The sequence below is a fragment of the Phalacrocorax carbo genome, chromosome 13, assembly GCF_963921805.1.
Source record: "Phalacrocorax carbo chromosome 13, bPhaCar2.1, whole genome shotgun sequence".
Classification (NCBI taxonomy): domain Eukaryota; kingdom Metazoa; phylum Chordata; class Aves; order Suliformes; family Phalacrocoracidae; genus Phalacrocorax; species Phalacrocorax carbo.
This window is the reverse complement of record NC_087525.1, coordinates 16,160,335-16,179,162: the sequence shown is the minus strand read 5'-3', so window position 1 is coordinate 16,179,162 and position 18,828 is coordinate 16,160,335. Positions and strand designations below refer to the sequence as shown.

Genomic DNA, 18,828 nt, shown 5'->3' with positions numbered 1-18,828 from the left:
CGTGTGGGAAGAAAGTAGGGCGAGAGAGAAGGGGGAGAAAACAAAGAAGTGTGCAGGTATATTAACTTGTGGTTGCTGAATTTAATCTGCAGCTGGGACTTAAACATTGGCGGAACACCCAGAGAAAACGATATTTAAAACACTCCTATCCCCACTGACAGAGCAGCCAACAAGCTGGTAGCAGTACGCGGATTAGGCAGCCCACAGAAGGCTTAAGCGCCCCAGAGGAATCTCCCACGTTGTTAGTTTTACTCTACTAGAAGCCTTTGATTATTTTCTTCAGAATGCAGTGCCTAAAAATCACTACGGAATCTCTTAGTTTCAGAAAAGACTACTGCCCCAACAGACAGCTGTATTTTGTTGGTCTGAAATGGAAACATAAGTGGAAACGGGTTTTATTTTTATATATTTTATAATTTGCTACAGTTAATGGGAACACTCACCGCAAATGTTAAGAAGGAAGAAGTATTGTTCTCGCTTCGAGGGAGCTCGAGACAGAACTTGAGTTTTCCCACCACTTGGCTCCTCTCCACAAAGAAAATCTCCACCTTGGTTATTTGTGTTAACGCTTAACACACCTTGGCTCCGAAGGTCTGGCTTAAAACTCACGCGCTACCGAGCTGACATCCACGTATTTGATAATGCCCGTTGCTAGCGCTACCGCCTACTGAAACACCAGTCTGTACAGACGTCAACAGCGAAAGGTCTGATTTTGAGTCATGTAACGATTGTTTTAGAACATAACCACTGCCCTTGCAGACCCCAGGCGGCCTCACAGGGCGGGACTCCGGCATGCCACCTTAACCGTCGCAGTAACTGCAAGCCTAAAACTAGTTTGGAGAAAAGCAGTGAATGTGTAGTCCTAGAGCTTAAAAAAAATGCTATTAATACTTCAGAATATCATCCTCCCAAAATAACTGGATTCAACAGAATAATATTCTATTAATTCCCTTTTTATTGGTTTCTCCTGTGGTAGGCTACCAATTCGCCTGTTACACCACTTGATATGCCCAGCTTGATATGAAGACAAGGGTGGAGCAAGAATGATATCAAAGAGAGGGTATTCCTAGTTGCGCTGGTTTGTATCAAACCATAACGTGTCTCAGAAGGTCAGGACAAAGCTTGCTATTGCCTGGACAAAACTACAACACTATACGACGATGTTGGTGTAAATCTAAAAAAATATTGAGGTGCTTTGCAGATTTTTACTGGCTCACCTTATCTTGGGAGAGATGTATCAAACCCAGGAGTCGGAAATCTGAACAGATATGCAAGATATAATGCTCATGCTGTCTAATTCATGCAGAGTTTTTCAGGAATGTTCCTGTCAGATTCCTAAGACACTTTTTTTCCTCCTGCAAACTGTAATTTTTTGGCAAATATTCTTCCCCTGTATTTCTTACCCTAGCCTTGAGTTTGAAAGATTCTGCATGTGCCCAAAGAACATAAAAACTATAATTTTAAAACAGTATCTATAATCTCAGCACACAAAGGAATTTTTCTCTCTATTCATTCTACAGATCCAATGTGACTCTGATCAATCTAGTTTATATAAGATCTTTTTTCCCATTCTTGAGTTATTTTGGTAGACCATGCACTATTATAAAGTTCTTCACACTCAGGCAATGAGACCAAGCACCGATTTGAAGTAAAAGAATGGAGCAATTTAAAGATGTGTAATTGCTGCAGGAAAGGAAGGAAAGGAAAATGTACCAGAACACTCACCTTGACGAATCTATGAAGTATATTACAAGAGCACCAATACTAAGAGCGAAGACTAAGACAACCTAGAAAAGAAAATAAAAGAGTAATTATTTAACAGTGTTAAAGCGAAACATTTGTTCTTTTACACACACAAAAAAGACAAGGAAAATAAATCACAAGTTAGTATCTTTTTTTATTTCAGCGGTCATTTTCTTTCGAAGGCTACTCCTACTTGAATTTCAAACACTGCATGTTATCATAGAATGCTTTCTTGCATGAGAGAGAGACACAAACAGGTTGAATCCTAGCTCAGGGAAACCCAGTATACAACTAGGTCTAGATCCTAACCTCTGCTAAACTATATTCTTTAATTGCAAATGGCAAGCGACCCTACTGCACGGCACACAAACCACACTACAGCTTTATCAGCCCTGTCCTTCAGCATTGCAGCACGTTGTTGTTCATTGGTAGGTAAACCAAGAGTGATGATAGATTAGACTGAATTTCCACTTATATCCACAGTCGTAAAATCCACAGGATAAGTGTTAAGGCTATGGAAAAACATGTATTTACTCTGCACCCCGCCCGCTGAGGCTACAGTTAGCTTTAAAACAGGTTAAAACAACAGCTTGGTGCAGCATGTCCTGATACAATGAATACATACCCCAGGCACCTTGTAGTCCCAACATTTCCCCCCTTCACATCTGTTGAAGCGTTTGAACCAAACCATTTTGTTAGGTCTAGCATCCAGCTCTTATCACCAAGGTAGAACTTGCTTTTCTGGTTGTGCAGCAGAAGCTGGACTAAGCACCTATGTCTCTAATGTCTTTCTTCTGAACATAAAGCCAATACAATTGCCTGTTCTACTGGTTCCCAACCATTCCCCAACAATGTGGGAAGACTGAGTTTCACATCCTGCCCAAAGCAGGTCTGCATCTGCACAGGACAGCATAACCGCAAGCGTAACTTCAAATTTTGGCTGGAAGAACCACGAAGCAGACAACAGCCTGTGTACCCATTGCGACTTAGATCCCTGACGCCCTTACTCTAGGTTCATGTCTCTCGAACAATGCCATCCACTGGGTGACCTGGAATCCGAAAACATGAACCCAGTAAGCTATTTTTTGTATCTTACAATGGAATTCTTCTGGAAGGCATCAGAAAAGATTCCTGCCTGCTGCACTGAGGATGGGAAACAGATGCAATATTACCTCTCCTGAAACTCATCTGATCTGCTGGTCTACAGAGTCAAAACAAAATGGCCCTTAGTCCTCTGGCAGGCACGTCTCAAGTAGCTGCTTAGAAGTAACGTCCCTTAAAATAAACTCAGAGAATTGATCACTCAGGGTTGGGTAAACCAGGGTACTAAGGGGGACACACAGCTCCTCCAACTGCCAGTCAAAACACAGCTTCGTAGGTCAGAAGGGGCTGAAATTTAAGACACTACCTAAACAGCTGGATGTGGGAAATAAGCTAGCGGTGTCATTCCAGTTCTGACTGAGCAGATTTATTAATCCGTATGAATTCTGTAACTAACACACTACCGACACCATTGCTACTTCTGTGGACAACCTCTACTGTTCAAGCAACAGAAAAGCGCTGAATCAAATATTTCTTCTTTCATTACAGGCTTCAGAGCGTTTTCTGAAGCTGCCGTATTAGGAAGGAGCCCGACAGTCAGCGCAAGCAATACAAGGGGACGTGCAACGTGTTGATGCTAGGCAGGCTTACTGAAACAACACTGCGGAGGCTTCTCTGCTCTCAGCCACCAGTCAATGCTGTAATGGCAGTATCTGAAGCAAGGTGTAATTATAATTATCTAACCAAACTCTGGAGCTTCACAGGGCCAAAATCAAGCATGCACTTATTGTCTAATAAAAGAAACAAACTCATTAATTTCTTAATATTATGGAATCACTACAACTTGTTAAAAAAAAAATCTATTCAAGTGAAAGTTTAAACTAATTTTTCATCCCTTTTAGATCTTGCTGATCATAACCTTTTGCTTTGTGAATGTCTGAGAAAGAGTATCGTGCCTGACTACAAGTACCTGCTGTCTTACCTGATGCATTATCGCCCAAATCACTGAGATCTGTCACTCAAAATCAAGGACTGAAGCGTGAAACTCTTCAAATAACATTTTTACTACCTAATTCTGATATAATGTTAACATCTAGAGTTTGAATCTTCTTTCATTAAACTACATTATTGTTCAGGTGCGTACAGGTGTTGCAAGGTGAAATAAGCTATTAAATCCATACCAACTGGTAAGAGTCCCACCATCTCACAAGAAACCCACAGAGTGAACAGCAGTTGTGGAGCATCACGAGGCAATATACCCCGACTTACGATTAGCAGTGATCCCAAGGCCTGTTTTTCTCAGAATTAAGTTACTGGGAATCAAACCGGTTGTGCACACCCACATTAAGTGTGCGGAAACAGCAGAGCCTGAACTAAATACCTTAGAGTTATACTAAAATTTAGAAAAGAAAATTAATACCCTTCCATGCTATACACACACACTTGATAGAGTCTCAGATGCAAGTTTTTTGCTGTTTTCCCATCCAAGAGAGCTCTCGTTACCCTGCGACGTCTGAACGTTCTGTGGAAGACGGAGCAGAACTCACTGATGTTTCCAAGGCAAATTCTTGCTTACAAAACACTGAACTATCCAACCATCATGAACAGAAAACAGCATAGAACTCAAGAGGGAAAGCAGGAAATAAAGAAGGGATAGTTGTCTATTGTTATACTTCTCTCTACATGAAGTGTTAAAATAAGAAGTACACAGCAAAATAAAAACCTGTTCCTGTAACCCCCTCACGGTCCCGGGCACCAGAGAGCCCTTAGCTGGTGTTCTGATGACAACCTGTTGTGCACGGTTCTTCAGAAACGTCTGAAACTCTTATTAGGCTGAGGTTAAATTTTTCAGCCCTAAGCCTACTGTACTGCCTAGAATATATTAAGTTGTTCATGATTAATATATTTAGAGTTTCACTTGATTTTAATTTCCACATCCATACAGCAAATTCTGTTAATGCGCTACTGAGCTTTTTCATACAATGCTTTAAAATAAAGCCCTATTAGCTTTTATATTTCTAATTACTTAAAGAGAATACAAATTATGACCATGAAGCTACATCCTCAAAGATCCACTAGTTTTGGGACACTAAAGTTTGCATTAGTAAGATGTCAATAGCCTGAGGTTTTGACCTCATTTGGATGAAAATTTACATACTTTAAATACAAAAAGCAAACTTCCTTTAACCACAACAATTTTATTTCTTTTATGGACAAAGAGAATTTCCTCGCCTGGATTTGTTAGCAATAAAAACCTGCATTTCTAAGGACACACCAGCTCTAAGTTACATTTCAGAAGTAGGAACTACCTAATCCTTGCTTGGCAGCTCCAGCATTGGTCTGCAGACTCTAGGATATGCACCAGCACCTGGGCAATTATTGCAATTTAACAAAAGTAAGATTTGAGCAGGGCTAGACCACAGAAAAGCCAAAACGGTTTAAACTGATGGCTCATTAACTGACACCCTACATGCAAACAACAAACTTCAGAAAACATTCTATATAGGCAAAGCCATAAATGGTAAAAAATTATGCACTGATATGAACAGCTAAGCAATTAATATCTCTTTGTTTACTATAAATACAAATTAAGTAAGTGCTATTTATTATAATGCAATATAGAGTCCTGCTCTAAAAATCAGTGTTCTCCACTTTTTTTTTTTTTTGGCAGCACTTCATATTAAGAGGTTTTTATTAATATTACCTTTGGACATACCAGTGAACTAAAGCAGCTGCATGATGTTAAATTATACAATTCATATTAGTTCATCCAACAAAATGGTCTTCAGAACTTTGTGACAAGACAAATAAGATGCAAGATATATTTTTACAGCTAACAAGAGTAAATATGTGTTTAGAGACTTTTTTCCCTGCTATACCCTGATACTCAGGAGTAAAGCAGGAGTGAGGATCCCTGAAACCCATCAGCAGGACCTAGTACCAGGCTCTGGACAGAGCTGACACTGACTTTTCTCTGGGCCTGAAGACATCGCCCTGCCTCCAGCCTTTCTGCCTCTGCTCCTTTACCTGGTGCCTCCCAGGCCAATGGATAAATAACTAAAACGAGAAAGGCAAAAGTACAAAATACCCACATTCTACTCTATGAGGTCACGAATTCCCCGGGGTTCTGAGAAGGTCATTCTACCTCATTCAGGTTTGCAAAGATCATATTTCTTATTGATGAAACGCTCTCTTAATATCTTCTGGAACAACTGCATACAGCGGCAGCTCCTCTTTAAAGAAAACTATCCACCACACACCAGTGGCCGTCAGCCACCTCGCAAGAGCAAACCAGGGAATGCAGCAAACGAGGGCTGAGGCGGGTGAATAGGAGGAGAAAGATAAAGTGATAAAATAATAAAAAGACAAAATAAGATACCATCTTGGTCCTACCAGCAATAAATAATAAATTAAAAGTTCAAACAAGGATTCTAAGAAAGAAGCGGATTTTGCAGTTAATATATGAGCCAGGCTTAATGGAGCACAATGCTCTGAAGAGGCAGCGGCGATACACGCATTGGTTCTCACGCGAGTACAGGCAAAGCGCCAACTGCACAGCCAGCACCTGCGGCTGACCCGGGACACGGGCTAACAGCTACGAATCCTGAGGGACGCGCCTGCTGCCGCCGGGACTTACTGGCCCTGCTGCCATTCTGCGCGCAGAAGAGGCAGGTGGTGCGAGGGGGGCGACGACCCACAACGCGTTTCTACTATTTCTTCCACGCTTTGAGCGCCAGCCCGGATCTAGCATCCAATTCTGGAAGGAACTGAGCACCACCAAGCTAGAGAGTGAGCAACCCCATCTTCCAGGGAAGTCAGAAAAGGTTTGAGAGCGCACAACTCTTCAGAGTCTTTACTAAACATTTATTTTTGAGCCTGGAGCAATTAAGGTACTAAGTCCAAACTTTGCAACTTTGATAGCCGCGTCAAAAATGTCTCAGAAACCCAGGCTTGAAAACGTTTGCACACAAGCTATGTCCTTTCAATTGCATTTTCTGCTTCTTGATTTTGTTTACCTTTATTACACAACAAGGAGGTAACTAAAGTTAATTACCTATTAAATTCTACAGTAACTAAATTAGTCACCAACATGCGTTTAAAGAGTACGGAAAACTTTGGAAGCTTTATGAGATTCTTCGCTATATAAATTATGCCCTTTGGCAAAGCTCACATAAACTTACCATTTAGCAAGAAAAGTCAAAGTTTATCGAAAAGAGGCGGCGAAGGGGAGTGAGAGGTGACTACTGGATAAACCAATAGGCAGTAAGGTCTCAGTGAACTTCTCTAGGAAAAGGATTTCATTTAAAACTAAAAGGCAGCAGCGCAGTGGGTCAGCCTGAGCTCTGGATGATGATCCTGAGGAACCAGAAGACTTGGTTATTATCCCCAGTTCCGCCCCTCGTGTGGCGTGTGACCTAAAGCATGACTCGACCTCGCCACGCTTCCCGTTCTCCCTCTTGCGTTCATTCGGCAAGGACACGGCATGTCAGCTCATTAGGGCAACACTGCCTGTCGTTACCGGTGTTTGCCATGGATCTGTAGCACAGCTGAGACCTCTCCTGCACCACCACAACAAAAAGCCCGAGCAGGACACTACACAACGCTATCAGCACTACCTATGAGAGCAGAGGGGCTTTATTAAAGGGTTTCATTTAAATAGAAAGGCATCAGTAGCTCTAAGATAAACTTCTTGGGTATCTTTCTGGAATTACATTTTTGGTCCCATTAAAGCCACTGGCCAGTATAGCAGGATTCAATTAATTACTGAAACTAATATTATGTATTTATTGTAAATACGTCTTCAAAAACACAGTTCACATTCAATGCATCTCTTTTTAGACTTGCATAATAGTGACAAGAAATATAGAAACAAAATTGCTGGGAGAGAAAACAGATACAGCAGATATAGAAGTGTTAGAGAAAGAAAAAGAAAAAAGGAAAGGAAAAAGGAAAAAAAGATTGATTAGCCACAGATTCAGTTCATACATATTGAACTTATGCATCAGAACAGCAGAACAGTAATTTGAGTACTATCTGAAAGGTACAGGTAAGGTGCACGGATGGTGAAGGCCTGAATCACCGTGAGCTTGCCTACCTGGTCAGAGCTGCAGCAAGCGATTAAGGGAATGGGTCGCTGGGGGTAGGATAGATGGTATCTCTGAATGAAGCCACACAAAACAGAATCAGCCAGTTCAGCCTGTCTGCCACCAGCTGCATTTTATTCTCTCTCCAATAAGAGATTCGACTTTCTTACATACCCCTTAAGAGACTACCTCTCATTTGAGCAGACTGCTTGAAATTAAGAAGAGTCTTTCTTATTAAAGGGATGCTGTGGGATCAAAATTCAGCAATCATTAGAGTCGACACCAGAATCAGGAATGTGAAAAATCAAAGCAGGAAATAAACCAATAAAAACTAGTAACTTAATGCACTTCATTTTCCACGTCCATTCCCAATCTCACTGGAGGAAGAATTTTTAAAAAGGAACTACTTTTGATACGTCCTGTTCCGTACAGGCTTCTAAGATGTGTTAATATTTCAGCTTTATTTTTCTTTCTTTATCGAAGTGGAGTTTTTTTCTTCAACCTCCCAATGACATTTTGACAATAAAAGGAAAATTTCTGTTCAGTCCATAAATTTGAAAAGACTGAGATCTTCTAATTAGTGAAAAAATACAAGACAAAAAGTCCCATCTGTTAATGGTGCTCTGTAGCTTGAAATTAATTAGGTTTGCTGGGAGAGTGCCTAGCAATACGACCAATTACAGTGCATGCAACTTTTCCAATTCAGTATTTAATTTCATTAGTCAAAAAAAAAAAAAGCAGTATTTTCTATCACAATATGCCATTTGCTAGAGCTAAATGCATAGCATTATATGTATGTAAATATATATATGTGTGTGTGTATATATATATATTTATTTTTCCCCTCCAACCTACAAGGTCCTTCCTCCTGATTACCCAGCAGTCATCCAAATCACCTCCCACTAAGGTCAATAAAAATAGAATCCACTGTTTGTATATTGATAAAACCATAACTCACACTGATTTCCAGCGGATGCCTGGCCGACTCCACAGTCACGCTGAGCAAGAGCTATGTTGGTAACAGTTACCTACACGCTGTTCTTCCAGTTGTCAGCGTTCTCGTGTTCAAATTCCTCACACCCCGACGGCAGACGTGGGGCACCAGTGAGCCTACTGGAACGTCATTTCAGAGAAAGGCGTCACTGACCTGACGAACACTCACATTGCGCCGACTAAAAAGCAAACAAGCCCAACTGCAAAACCGCTCAACGGCAAAAGAACCCAGCTCTAGAGCCCGGCCCCCTACCATGCACAGCACAGCGGCAGCGGAGCCCCCATAACGATGGATGATCAGTCACAGTCCCATCCCCAGTGCCAGGCCTGGAGAAAGCCCTTGCTTATTGTGTCACACCCTGAAACGCGGCGTATGGTGATTCATTTTTGTAGTTGTTGCTTCTGTGTCCCTATGTTTCAGGTGTGACAAGAGCCTTTCTATCTCCAGATGAAGAACTGGAACCAAGTAACTTCCAATGGAACTCTCATCCCACCTCCGGATAAAGAGAGCGATCGAGGAAAGCGAGATGAAGCAGCCGCAGAGACCCTTGCACTTTCTGGTATAGTGGTCACACACAAAAAAAAAAATCACCTGTGTATGAAGCATCTTGAAAAGCACAAAAGACCACTAAGTTATGGAAAGGATAAGAGAGACAAGATATTGCCCCAAAATCGTAACCGGAATCTGTATAACTAATTTAGGAAACAATCAAAGTACAATGGTTCAACATTACCTGAAACTAAGAGGTAATCAAATAAGGTCTGTACCAGTAAAAAGTAATCACTTGACAACAGTCAACCCACCCCTGTATCGGGAATACCACGACACAGAACTGAAAATTAATAAACTGTAAAAAAAAACCCAAACCCCCCCCAAAAAAACAAAAACCAAAACCCTACCAAACAACTGGCAAATGCTGTCTTTTTAAATCAAGCGATTTTCTATTTCTTAATTGGAATCTTGTGTAAAACAAATTAAAAAAAAAAAAAACATAACCCAAGGAAATTTCACTGCTGCTTTTTTCTCTACTTCAATGTACTCTACTCCTCACTAGTTCCCTTCAGCCATTTGTTACCTGAACAACAGCATAAAAGAACATCCAAGATATGAAGGAAAAAACAAGATGGAAACCAAAGTGTGGTGGTAAAATGCCAGAAAAGAATAATACAATAGAGTGAAGAAAACACTGTGTCTTTTCAATGTTGAAATCAGAAACATATTTCTGAAGGAAATGGCTCGGGGTAAAAAAAAAAAAATCCACTAACAAGTGCTCTCGAGAACAAATAAAGTTGCAAATGTGGACCTTCTGAGAATTTAGGCCTGATCCTGCAACCCACAGCGCGTTGTTACGATGTTAGATGTATTAACACTGCTGCTGAAGCACCTACAAGGTTTATTGCCCTGTCGTAAGAAATGACTACAAGGAACTACATTTCTTTGCGAATGGACCACTTTGAGGATTCCATTTAATGAAATTATTTACCTTACACATTCAAATTAATGCTAGATTGTGTGGCAGACCAAACAAATCCTCACGTTCCTCGGCCATTTGGACGTCAGAGACTGACAAGCAACCTCCAGGGCAGACAGTCATGTCAATAAATGCTGAAAGGAACTGGAGGAGGACAAATTAACAGAGGTTATTCCCTCTTGCTAAGGCTTTATGGTTGAATGGGTTGGGTGAGTTCATTTACTCAGATTTGCTGTTACTATTCCTAAATTTTCAAATAGCAGAACTCCACCAAGACAGAAACAATTACCTCCCTTTTCAACGGTTTAGGTTCTCAGTCACAAGAACTCCCACATACAGCAAAGGGGATGCAGCTGTGGAAGCATACTCTGAAAAAATAGAAAGCCTTTGGCTTCAGTAAGGCCTAGTGAGATTTCACTCAAGAAACAGACTGAATGAGGAAGAAATGGTCGCATCATTCGGCATACAATAAAGCCGCTTGTCAAGGAATGTACTTTGAAACAGCCTGAAAACAAGACAGTCTTCAGAAGGGAAAAGAATCATTGCAAGCGTATCTGATTAACGGCGAACCCAGTTTGCTGCTGCAGCACTCAACAAGGCAGCTCATCTTCCATTTAACTTCACCTAATGCGGTGGGTTTTTTCTTAACTCTTTTGTCATATAAAAATCATTCCCAGAATTGTAATATTTCCACTTCTGTCCCCACAACCACCATAGCGTATAACAATTGCTGATACCCGCAAACGAATGAAGCCTTGTATTCGCTGGTCAAGTTCTACTGTAAGTCTAGGAAAATCGATAGCTGTTTCATCCTAGCCCTCTAAGGAGAGGGAGCCATCAACAAGACTTTTTATTAGGGACCACTACACCCTCAGAGATTTGCATGAGGATTTGCAGGAGCTCGCTGTACCTCAAGTCACATTGTCTGCCCAGTGATTAGGCTCAGCTTATTGTCAACTACATCAGGAGCTTTCTTGTGGCGATTAAACAAAATATCAAACACTGGACATCGACGAACGAAAGCAATGCGAGGAAGCCAGGCTAAATGGGAAGGGAGGGAATGATTGTTAATGGAGTTAAACAACAGTGTTTTTGAAAGTCACCTTTGTAAGAATGTTTTTCTTTCTTTTTCGCTGGCATTGTTTGCCCTTCAGTCATTTTGCCAAAATCGATTGCTTTGACTGATAGCCACAGGAAAACATCTCTCATACCAATCTGTATTGGAGACTGAAAAATTGGCTTTTTTGATCATTAGGAATAAATCTAAGCCTACTTAATTACCCAGCTTTATACGAGAATTCGTGAATACAAAAAGCTGCCTTTAATTAGTGTGCAAAAGAAAACTAGAGAGAGCGCATGCCTGAGCTGTAAATTGTAGCACTGACTAAGTGTTAGTCATTGTACAGACTTAAGATGCCTGATAATTCCGTACAAGAGCACACACCTCAGCTTACCTAAAAACAGAAAATAAAACCAGTGTAATGCTTTTCCAGGGGCTACTTCAAAATATAATTCTGCTCAGAACTCTCCATTTCCCATGGCAGCATAAAAATAGACAATGTGCGCTCTTTTGGTTTTAGCCTAATTTGAACTGAAAAGTCTGCCAATTAATTCTTTGACACAGTCATCACTCATGAGATAGGAGATCTCGACAGAATGAGATAAAATTTTAGCAGTTTCACTGGAGCAGCTAAACCTAAAGTAGCCAAATGTTCGGGGTTGTGGTCACCTCGGTTTACGGGGAAGCCTTCATTCACGGCCAGAAAGCCCTTTTGCTGGGCTTTGGAAGGTAATGAACAAACGCTCATATAGTGGTTTCTGCTTCTTTAAAAAACATGAGCATAAGTTTTCCTTTTATCTGATGTAAAATCTGCACAAGTGTAGTTATGCGCTACTACAGGTGAAATCTTGATTCGCAGTGTGGCGCAAGGCTGCGGTGCTACACGGAGGCTGCTTCGCGGTTTGGCACTTCGGTACCATCGGTTAGAGGCACTGGTGATTTCCGTACCGTAACCATCAAGGAAACGCTGAGGGCATGTTGTGAGCGTTGCCGACGTGGAATTGCAACTCGACATCGCGTACCAAACGGTGAGAATTCACATGAGGTATGAAATGTAACCAACGAGTTGCAACTATCACAAAGACCGAGGCAGAAAACAAATGATGTAGCAAGCAGTGATGCAGACAACGACGGCGCGAGCCAAGGTGAAAAGGTGTTTTTACAGAACAAACTACCACCACAATTACTTGCAGTGAATATTTTCCCCATTTTTGAGGGGCAGGGTGGAAAGAGCCATTTCTCCCTAAGGATGCAAAGACTGATTTATTCAGCACACTTGTTTCCTGCAGATGAAACATGTCCCCTGCGTTGCTTTGTGGCTCTAATTCTAAAACTGAAACCTTTTTTATGAGCCTTCTTAATGTGGTTTAAAGATAATATCACATAATCGTATGATTAAAGGCTTGCAGAACCAACTTCCAGTGTAACTCTCTGCTCTTTACTACCCCTACTTTTAAAAAACATACAGCAGTGACGACTAAATCTGGTCTTGAAACCCACTGTTACCTCAGCTGACCTTTTCTCCTGCTCATGACAACACTATGTCAGGCCCTTTCACCCTCTGGCATCATGGTTTTTATTCTTTTTACATAACATGAAGAGTTGAATTCAAAGATAACTTTTCAACATCATCCCTTCCCCTGGGTCCATAGTCTTTGCATCTTTACCTGGCTTTGCTAGCCTGTGGTATGTCGCATCAGCACCCTTATTCTTACAGATGCCCTCTTGAGGGTGGAGACCTAGAAAACTGCCTGTCTCCCTGCATGCTTTATGTGGTCCCCTGCGAAGGTCTAAGACTGTAAGACTACCGAGTTTCATTCTGAAGCTTATTCACTGACAAAAAAAACCAGAGGGTGGAGAATGACAAACGTACAACTTCAGCTTATGTTCTGTCTCCTAACTGTCAGCTGGTACATATTTTTTCCCTTTCTCTGCAGGCTTGCTTCAGCCTGGCTATATTCTCTTTCTGAGGAGCTACAAGGGCATTTATTCTGAAAACCATCAAAAAACAAAATTGGACAAACCACCAGGTAATCACATACCCATCCTGGCCAAAGAGATTTATAAGAGGCTGCACCTCCATGTCTTTAAGTTAGTAGGCAGTTTTAGTTCACATTTTAAAATGTTACAGAATGAGCAGAGGTTGAAAGAGCACTTCGGGATTTAAGGATTAAGTGTTTCAAGAAAAAAGTTATATCTTGCATGAGCTACACAAAATCTGGCAGCAAACTTCATGAAAGACAAAGGGTTTTTCTCTGAACGAGCAGTGCAGAATCTAGCTGAGATTCTGGCCAGGTAAATTACGCCATTGAAGTATAAACCTTCTTCCTTTTATTTCTTCATGTGCTTGCCTTCTCTCCCTCCTGAAGATCTACTTCGTATTGATCTCCTAGAGAGATTCAGTCCTCTTACTTTATTCAAAAAATGTTTTATATTAAAATAGGTCACCTTTTCAGAATCTATTCTAGAGCAGAAAATTTGAAAGCCAGATGTGGGGGAATTACCCTTTTAACACATGCTTTTTAGATGTAGCATCTGTTTAAGTCTTTAGTCTGGGATGAGAAGTTTCCCCCCTCCCAGCTGCAGACCCAGCTCCTTTCCTCCACAGCGCTGCATCTCCAGAGCTCACATCTCCGATCCTCAGCCTCCCCTAAAGACACCGCTGCTGTTCTCTTTCAGTGGAGAGTGAAAGAAAACGTGGCAGGCAAAAGAGAAGGAGCACCAGCGGCGGGTGGGCTATTTGCTTTTGCACCAAACCAAAGTCCCCTCAGTCCCTGGGCTCTGCCAGTGACCTCCCCGCTCCACTGACCCAACCGACTGTACGCGCACCCCTCTGCAGAGGCCAAAGAATGGACAAAACCCAGAAGATAATCAAATGTAGTCCAATGACACTTAAAAAAATGCATATACCAAATCTGCGGATGGAAAATATTTATACTCTGGTAATGACACCGCACAAGACCAAACACTATCAAGTCATAATACTAACAAATAATTTGTTTTCCCAACAGCTTGGCTGACACGCTCCCTCTCTGCCTCCCAGAGCTGGAAGAAAAAGCTTTCAGCATTTATAATTTCAGACATTAAATTAAGTTAAAATTCCTTTTGCTGATTGCCTGAAACCTCAGAAGCCCTCTCTGCTCAAAGCAATCCGATGACAAAGACCTATGTAAAAGCACGCCAAGGCAACTCAACACGCTGACTCAGAAAGGAAGTCCACCGACTGATTCATCGCCGTGACTGCCAGCAGGACGGCTGTATTCCTTGGAGGCCTCTTGTTTAAGCAGTTTCTCAAGTCATAGTTCGGTTTCTTATCGTGGTTCCAGGTATATTAAACACCGGGAAGACCAAACACATCCATACCTGCTTACAGAGCTGATTTTAAAGCTGCAGCTTTTTCTTAACTACGAGTAGGACGTCACTAGTAACAAGACCATGCCGCAGGGCTGTTCCACAGGGAAAAACAGGAGGGCCAGGCTTTTGTGAACGAGCACAGCCTTTGTTAGGACAGGTGACACACACAGTTTGCCCTGACAAGGCAAGGCTGAGCTCTGCCACTGGCAGCGGCGTTATCAGCTACGCGTGAGCAGAGCAAGCTGGCTTATTTTTATTCCGGTTCCTTGGTGGATTAGAAGCAAGTGACCACCGTACCGAATACAGAGCGCTTGTTTAGATTGTGTTAACTCGGACCGCTTTATGTATTTTCCCAGAACAAACCCAACAGACCTCAGGCTCAGCCCCTTTATTTGCAAAAAAAAAAAAAAAAACAAAAAAAAAAACCACCACACACAAAAAACAACACAAACCCCAGAAGTCAGCAATTCGCATTCTTCTCAAATCTGCCAACCAACCACAAAGGCAAGCCTGTGCAGCAGGCAGTTTTGGATGATACCTGCATAACTCCTATATGGAGTTAATTATTTATATGAAAAAATAAAATATTGAGCTAAACTAGGTAAATAATAGCTTATTGAGAATTTTAATTTCTGAAACACTTCTATGGGAAAAGTAGAATAACAATTAGATAGATGCATAAACATAAGCAAACCACTTCCTTCCCAAAAAGAATGAAGGTTGAAAAAAAAAAAAATCAAGTCCTCTAATGCCCTTCATAAACTTAACATTTTATTAAAAAATCTTACATTTTTAAAGCAAAGACTTTCTTATACAGAAATGTAAGAGATATCAGATGAAAACTTCCTTCCAATTGCCCCAGAATTCTAAATTTATATCTAACCCTCCATTTAAGAGCGTAACAATTTCAACTTCTCATTAAAACTTTTTTGCTTCCCGGCAAACAAGGAGTCACTACATTCACTTACGCTCAGTTCATGTTTTGAAAGGCTTTTTCAAGACCACAGAGGCTAGAAACTTCCTGTGTCAAAATCAGAGTTTAGGGAAAGCATTCTGATACCCAGGAAAAAAACAAACTCAGAGGCTTTTTTCCTCTGTGATTTTATGACCGAATCCTGCATTTTTGTTGTTTCTGCAATCCAAGGGGTACTGAGTGATCAAAGCTCAAACAGCACTTTCAATTATAAAATTCTCAGTTCGTTCGCTTGAGGAAACGACTTGTTTTACATTGAGGCCCTGAGACTCCTGAAGGAGCTCTCCTACCACTTGTAAAAGCAGCTGAGTGTGCCTAAGTTACTATTTTTTGAGTGCGCCACAAATTGTCAATAAACAGAGATATCTTGGAGCTACTACATCTACATGCCTTTTCAGAGAAGGATTAAATGCAGATTAGAGGCATTTGAGCTAAATTCTTATCAAGAGGTTCAATGAGCTTGCAGAAACATTGCCCTCCTCCAAACGCTCCTAGGAACGCTACAGCTACCAATAGCATCGTAGTTATGTTCAGCGACACAAGTACTAATAATAAAGAAAACCAAACAAATCAAACTAATCTCTTCTGCGTTATTTGCAGTCCACTCTTGACAGCACCACTTAACAGTGGTTTATCATGAGTCTTACCAAATTGCATCAGTTTGGTCTGTCATTTCAGTCTATGTCCCTGACATAAACCAATGACAGAGACATGATAATACAAACATCTCAGATTTCATTAAAAAAATTAAAAAACGAAATAAAACAAAAACACCCCAACCAAGCAACAAACCCCACCAACCGCCACCACCATTCTTTTCAGCCTATCTAGTAATAAATTAGAAGGGGATAAAATTTGACCACAGCAAAGCATTCTAATGGTTGAAATACATGAGCTTAACATGGACAAACCTCACTGGTTTTAAAATGTATTATTTTGAAGATAATTTTAATACAGACAAGCCCAGTAAATGCTTTGGAATCCGTGTTATTGACAATAGTGTTCACTGCACGTTACAAAGCTGGTGATCTTGAACATCACCACCCACTTTTACAGGACTGTTTAGTTTCCACAGTGCAGTCTATGCAATAATTTTAAAACAAAAAAAAGGATATTTTAAAACTCTGAAATCCTCTGGAGAAGTTACACATTCAAAATTTACCACCAGGTGTAATGGGTGCTAACTTTATAGCAACAGGTTAAGTCCTCCCACCACAGTAAATGGCTGTAGTTTTTTTGCAACACTTGAATAAAGAATAACAACATGGACTATAAGAGTGCGGTACAATGACATTTAGAGTATCTAAAAACTAACAATAACGTCAAACTGTTCAGGAGAAAAAATATTGTCAAAATATATTGCTTCACAAGATCCGTATCTTTCTAGAGAGGTACATGACCCAAATAACGGAGAGGAATGAGCACAAGATAAGGCAGGTTGCAATGATAAATTTGTATTTTTCTTCTCATAAATACCAAGAAATGAAGAATGCTTTAATACATACGATTATACGTGATGACGTAATCAACCTGTCCTCCAGGAAATTTTCCAACAGGCATTATATTTTAAAGAAAAACAATAATCCATTAATCAAACAACACTTCAGTGGAAGCGTCCATATGGGGTAAGAATTTAATCAGAGATGGGAAATCCATCCATTTCAGAACTGCCAATGGGCAGCGGGAAAGGGATTTACCTAAGATGCATGAGAGGTTTTTTGATTTGGGTTTTTGGGGGGTTTTGTTGTTGGGGTTTGCTGGTTTGGTTTTGGGTTTTTTGGGGGGTTTGTTTGCGTGGTTTTTATGGGATTAGGGTGTTAAATCTCAGTCTTGGCACACAAGAACCTCCACTGCATCTTTCTCAATTCCTCTCATCTGAGATGTTCTATTTTGTGTAAATAATTAAATATCCTTTGGAAGAGGAACATGGCACATCTCCCACAACCAAGCGCTATAATTAGTGTGCTCCTGAGACGACTCCTTACAGCCTCCTTTCTCTCCTCTCTTTCAGTCTCTCCTTAATTTTGAAGTATTATTTTCAAGCAATACGGTTGATCCCAAAGCATACTGAAAATCTTGCAGAGCTGGTCAACTCTTTACTACTGAGATTCTGCCTTCTTACCTTTTAGTTTTGGGGTTTTTATTTGCTTAGGACTATACAGACAACATTTAGATGAGGACAATTTTTAGATGACTACTGTTCAGGGTTACTGTGAAACGGACCTGTGGGAAGATATACCCCCAGGGACCTCACCACAGTTAGTGTCTCTGTTAGACAGAGGGGGTTGCACAAGTCAGGTGTAAACGTAAGGAGGGACTCCCGTGAATTTTCTATGTTACAGTCTTGTGCAAGATAGGAGATTTATCAACTCATATATATACACACGCAGGTTTGATCAAAAATGTCTGAACATACCTGCTTCAAGGACTCAAGCTGCATTACAGGACAATTTTGTGTCAGCAAAGCTAATGCTGAGCCTTAAGCGTCCTGACTTTAAGCCAAATCCCACATTTCAAAACATCTTTGTTCACATCCATGAGAAGACAGATTATGTATTGCTTCTCTAGTAAATCTCCCAACTAACATTATTAGTTTGTTTAAATTCAATTTTCAAATCTATGTGAATGCCTACGTATCTTACTCTTTCTTTACAGAAAGACTAGTTGTGATGAAGTTAGATGAAAACAGCAAAGAGTAACTTCTGGGCACTGTGTAAAAGGTGACAGGAAGAATCAGTTATTTTCTTTTTCTTATAGGTGCCAGTTCTGCTCATTTATCTGTTTTTGGCAACGAACCATATTAATTTTTGCCAAAGAAAGTATACGCACTGACGCTGTGCTGAGGCTCAAAAAATGATGTAGGACTTCATTTAATCACAGCAAATTGTAACAGAACTACCAAAACTCCAACAGCAATCCATTACACATCAAAAAGCAGGCAGCTTAAGCCCAGCTCCATTTACTACGCAACAAACTGAAGAGTCTAATGCCCTCAGCATATAGCTTTGCTAAGTAGTTGTCCACTTTAATCAGATTTGTGCAAACTATATTATTTGGCTGGTTACGGGGTTTGAATTTTTGTGTGTTCTTCACACAGTCAAGTTTATT

At 40.7% G+C, this 18,828-nt stretch overlaps 1 protein-coding gene across 16 annotated transcripts in view; it reads right to left on the bottom strand.

The window, feature by feature from the left end:
* KCNMA1 (potassium calcium-activated channel subfamily M alpha 1) overlaps positions 1-18,828 on the bottom strand; it is a 510,436-nt gene that overhangs the window by 270,951 nt on the left and 220,657 nt on the right. For all 16 annotated transcript variants that reach the window (XM_064464921.1, XM_064464922.1, XM_064464924.1 and 13 more), the window contains one exon: positions 1,726-1,787. In XM_064464921.1, the coding sequence (XP_064320991.1) occupies positions 1,726-1,787 (62 nt within the window). The remainder of the gene's footprint in view (positions 1-1,725; positions 1,788-18,828) is intronic.